The following is a 4,522-nucleotide window of genomic DNA, read 5'->3' as shown; positions in this document are numbered from 1 at the left end:
TACCCATATGACTGTCAGCTGATTTCTCAACAGAAACTTTGCAGGCCAGAAGGGAGTGGCAAGAAATATTCAAAGTGATGAATACCAAGAACCTACAACCAAGATTACTTTATCCAGCAAAGCTATCATTCAGAATTGAAGGTTAGATAAGTATTATCTGTACTTGCTTGGATTCCAGATAAATAAGAGTTTCTTTTTTTTTTACAGACAGCTGCCACAGTTCTTATGCATAATGATCCTATGTTTAAAAGAAGAGTAAAGCTGAGTAGGAGGTGAAATAACCTTTCAAATTAAACCAGTGAATTATCACAGGGCCAAGTATTAGTAGTTTCAGTTCCTAGAGTTTTAAAGCCATTTTACCCCTTAGCTACTTTTTTTCCTACACAGGAGCTCAAATACTGCTACAAGGAGGAACAAGCAGACATAAACAGTTTACAAAACTCCTCATAAACAGCCCTTCACTTTAATCAGGTTGTTTATTTAACAAAAAAGGAAATTCCCTGCCTAGTCCAAAGAAACACTGTATCTGTGCTGTGAATAGATATTCTAATAATTTTTACTTTGGAAGCAACAAGTATTTTAAGAGCAATATGAAAAGGTTTAACACACACAAACTATTATACACAGATATCGTTCTTCAGTATGAGTCCAAGGGTATGGAGTATAGTACTAGACTTCCTAATGAGAGTGTCCTGCTCTGTCTTTTCAAATAAATGTCTAAATATTAAAATAAGCACACTTTATGTGGCTTGGTATTCAATGACTTTTTTATTTCTAAAAAGAAGACTAAAGAAACCAGTAAACTTGACTATATTTGCAGGTTATATAAAAATAAAAACAAAGATTGAAAGTATACTGTTTGACTGTAACTTACTGGAACATCGAATGTGTTCTTATAAACCTTAGCCCCCTCCCACAACTCTTGTAAATACAGAAAGAAAACAGACTAATACCAAGGGGAAATACAGGGATAATTACAGCCACAGGAGTATTTATTCAGTGCCCACGTTAAGCCATGTGCTGGCTTTTTACATATTCTATTTTCACTGCACTCTCTACTTTTCAAACAACCATGCAAGCCAGGTATTATATAATTCTCGCCATTATAGAAATGAGGAAAGTGAGCCTTAGATGATTTGGTGATGTGGCTAAGGGCACAGAAAGGGTTCAAACCACGGTCTACATGCCTGACTGGGTCCATGACGTAGCTAAACCCACACGAAACACCCTCTGAAAACATAACTGCCATTGGGTAAAAGCCACGACACTGTTTTCTTCAGGCCAGGTGGAAAGGCATTTTCATCTAATCCAGTGGTTCTCAACCTTCTGGCCCTTTAAATACAGTTCCTCATGTTGTGACCCAACCATAAAATTATTTTCGTTGCTACTTCATAACTGTAATGTTGCTACTGTTATGAATCGTAATGTAAATATCTGATATGCAGGATGGTCTTAGGCGACTCCTGTGAAAGGGTCGTTCGACCGCCAAAGGGGTCGCGACCCACAGGTTGAGAACCACTGATAATCTTTGCTTCAAATCAAGGATTTGGAGCACTTTTCAATGTCCTCTCCCATGTGCAGAGTTACTTGCTTATTTACTAGATCTTTCCTGGCAGAGTTGTCATATACATAGAGGGGTACTCCTCTGTATTATGCAACCTTTTTACACTCTTTTCTGAGAATGTTTATTAACATATATATATATAAATGACTACCAGCCTGGCTGGTGTGGCTCAGTGGTTGAGCATGGACCTATGAACCAGGAGGTCATGGTTCCCGGTCAGGGCACATGCCTGGTTTGTGGGCTTGGTCCCCAGTAAGGTGTGTGCAGGAGGCAGGCAATCAATGACTCTCTCTCATCATTGATTTTTCTATCTCTCTCCCCCGCTCCATTCCTCTCTGAAATCAATAAAAATATATATATTTTTAAAATGACTACTAGCCCTAGCCGGTTTGGCTCAACGAATAGAGCATCGGCCCTCAGACTGAAGGGTCCCAGGTTCAATTCCACTCAAGAGCACATACCTCAATTGCAGGCTCAATCCCCAGCGCCAGTTGGGGCACGGGAGGCAACCAATTGATGTGTCTCTATCACATCAATGTTTCTCTCTGTCTCTCCCCCTCACTTCCACTCTCTCACTCTAAAAAAAAAAAAAAAATTTAATGGAAATATATCCTCGGGTGAGGATTAACAAGACAAACAAAAAAAGATTACTAATTCTCAATATGAAGCTCTATTATTTTTCACATTTGTTTAGAAACTACCATATTTTAGGTAATTCCTTACTTGAGCATTTATTCCATAAACAACTGCTGTCCAGTCATTATTTGCTGAGAAATGAACTAAGGCATGGAGGTGAGTGTGGGGGGCAGAGATATACAAAAATATATAAAGTTTGCCCTTGAACAGCCCACTGTCTAATGCAAGGACTGGAAACTGTGGTCCACAGACCAAATCTAGCTTACCACCTGTTTTTGTATGGCCCATGACCCAAGAATAGTCTTTCAAAAGGTTGAAAAGAGTAAAAAAAAAAAAAAGAAAAGAATACTTTGACATGTGAATTTATATGAAATTCAAATTTCAGGGCCAAAAGTAAAGTTTATTGAAACATGACTAAACTCATTCATATACTACAGTGTGTGGCTGCTTTCAAGCTACAATGGCAAAGCTGAGCAGTTGTGGTAGAGATCATGTGGCCCACAAAGCCAAAAAGGTCTACTCTGGTCCTTTATAGGAAAAGTTTTCTAGCCCTTGATCTAAGGAAGGGCCTGAGAAGCCAAAACATCATGTTGATAAGAACTAATGTGGAGGAAAGCAGATACTGAGAGGGTCCCAGAACACTTTTCAAGAGGGAACATTTTAGCTGGGCGTAGAGGAGGAATTTGAGTCCAGAAAAAAAGGGCAAAGGCCACTGCAATAGTAAAGAGATGCAGAAACGGTACCCAGGAGATGCTGAGAAACTCAAGTAGTTTGCTATGGTGTGGGGTGCATGATGGAAAGGAGGAAGAGGGCAACAGAGGAGGCTGATAAATTAGATTGAGATCAGTATACAAAGTCCATATGGAGACACGTCTTGCGCTACTTCTCCCAGCTCCTCGCCGCCTTCGCCAGCTCCTGCAGTCCTTGCACCTACCCCACCAGCATGTCTCAGGCTGAGTTCGACAAAGCTGCTGAGGATGTTAAGCACCTCAAGACCCAGCCAGCAGACGATGAGATGCTATTCATCTACAACCGCTACAAACAAGCAACTGTGGGTGACATAGATACAGAGCGGCCTGGGATGTGGGACCTCAAAGGCAAGGCCAAGTGGGCTAAGGAAGGGCCTGAGAAGCCAAAACATCATGTTGATAAGAACTAATGTGGAGGAAAGCAGATACTGAGAGGGTCCCAGAACACTTTTCAAGAGGGAACATTTTAGCTGGGCGTAGAGGAGGAATTTGAGTCCAGAAAAAAAGGGCAAAGGCCACTGCAATAGTAAAGAGATGCAGAAACGGTACCCAGGAGATGCTGAGAAACTCAAGTAGTTTGCTATGGTGTGGGGTGCATGATGGAAAGGAGGAAGAGGGCAACAGAGGAGGCTGATAAATTAGATTGAGATCAGTATACAAAGTCCATATGGAGACACGTCTTGCGCTACTTCTCCCAGCTCCTCGCCGCCTTCGCCAGCTCCTGCAGTCCTTGCACCTACCCCACCAGCATGTCTCAGGCTGAGTTCGACAAAGCTGCTGAGGATGTTAAGCACCTCAAGACCCAGCCAGCAGACGAAGAGATGCTATTCATCTACAACCGCTACAAACAAGCAACTGTGGGTGACATAGATACAGAGCGGCCTGGGATGTTGGACCTCAAAGGCAAGGCCAAGTGGGATGCCTGGAATGAGCTGAAAGGGACGTCCAAGGAAGACGCCATGAAAGTGTACATCAACCAAGTAGAAGAACTAAAGAAAAAATATGGAATATAGGGACTGGGTTTGGCTGCCAGCCATGCATGTCATCTAAACTGATAATCATGCCTTGTTTTTGTAATACCACGGATGAAGTGAAATAATGAAATTAACTTTTTTCCTGAATACTGTCCAGGATACGGCTCTAACATTAAGGAGCGGAAATGGTTACTCACCTTGTGGAGTAGTTTTCATCTATAGATCAATTAAAACTGCATTTATTACTTAAAAAAAAAAAAGTCCATATGGCGCCCTGGCTGGTTGTTCAGTGGTTAGAGCATCAGCCTGCAGACCAAAGGGTTGCCGGTTCAATCCCCATTCAAGGGCGCTTACCTCGGTTGCAGGTTTGATCCCTGGCCTCAGTTGGGGCACATGCCCTCCTTCCACTCTCTCTAAAAATCAATGGAAAAAATATCCTCAGGTGAGGATTGAAAAAAAAAAAAGTTCATATGGTGAGCGTACCAAAGAGTTATGGCAACTGGGAATCGCCCCTGGTTTTAAGGAGGAAAATGGCCTGAATCACAAGTTTCTTTTTAGTCATCTAAACTGATAATCATGCCTTGTTTTTCTAATATCAC

General features: G+C 41.7%; 2 protein-coding genes across 2 annotated transcripts in view; one reads left to right on the top strand and one right to left on the bottom strand.

Moving 5' to 3' along the window:
* The window catches only part of NUDT3 (nudix (nucleoside diphosphate linked moiety X)-type motif 3), a 56,450-nt gene extending 52,163 nt beyond the window's left edge, over positions 1-4,287 (bottom strand). Inside the window, exon 1 of the mRNA XM_014529612.1 lies at positions 4,278-4,287. The gene's annotated coding sequence lies outside the window, so the exon portion shown is untranslated. The remainder of the gene's footprint in view (positions 1-4,277) is intronic.
* On the top strand, positions 3,636-4,049 carry LOC102255551 (acyl-CoA-binding protein). The gene has a single exon (XM_005881756.2). The coding sequence runs from the start codon at positions 3,699-3,701 to the stop codon at positions 3,960-3,962; it is 264 nt and encodes an 87-aa protein (XP_005881818.1). The 5' UTR covers positions 3,636-3,698; the 3' UTR covers positions 3,963-4,049.
* Positions 4,288-4,522: the final 235 nt, after the last annotated feature.

The sequence above is a fragment of the Myotis brandtii genome, unplaced genomic scaffold (genome assembly GCF_000412655.1).
Source record: "Myotis brandtii unplaced genomic scaffold, ASM41265v1 scaffold687, whole genome shotgun sequence".
Taxonomy (NCBI): Eukaryota; Metazoa; Chordata; class Mammalia; order Chiroptera; family Vespertilionidae; genus Myotis; species Myotis brandtii.
This window is presented reverse-complemented; position numbering and strand designations above follow the sequence as displayed.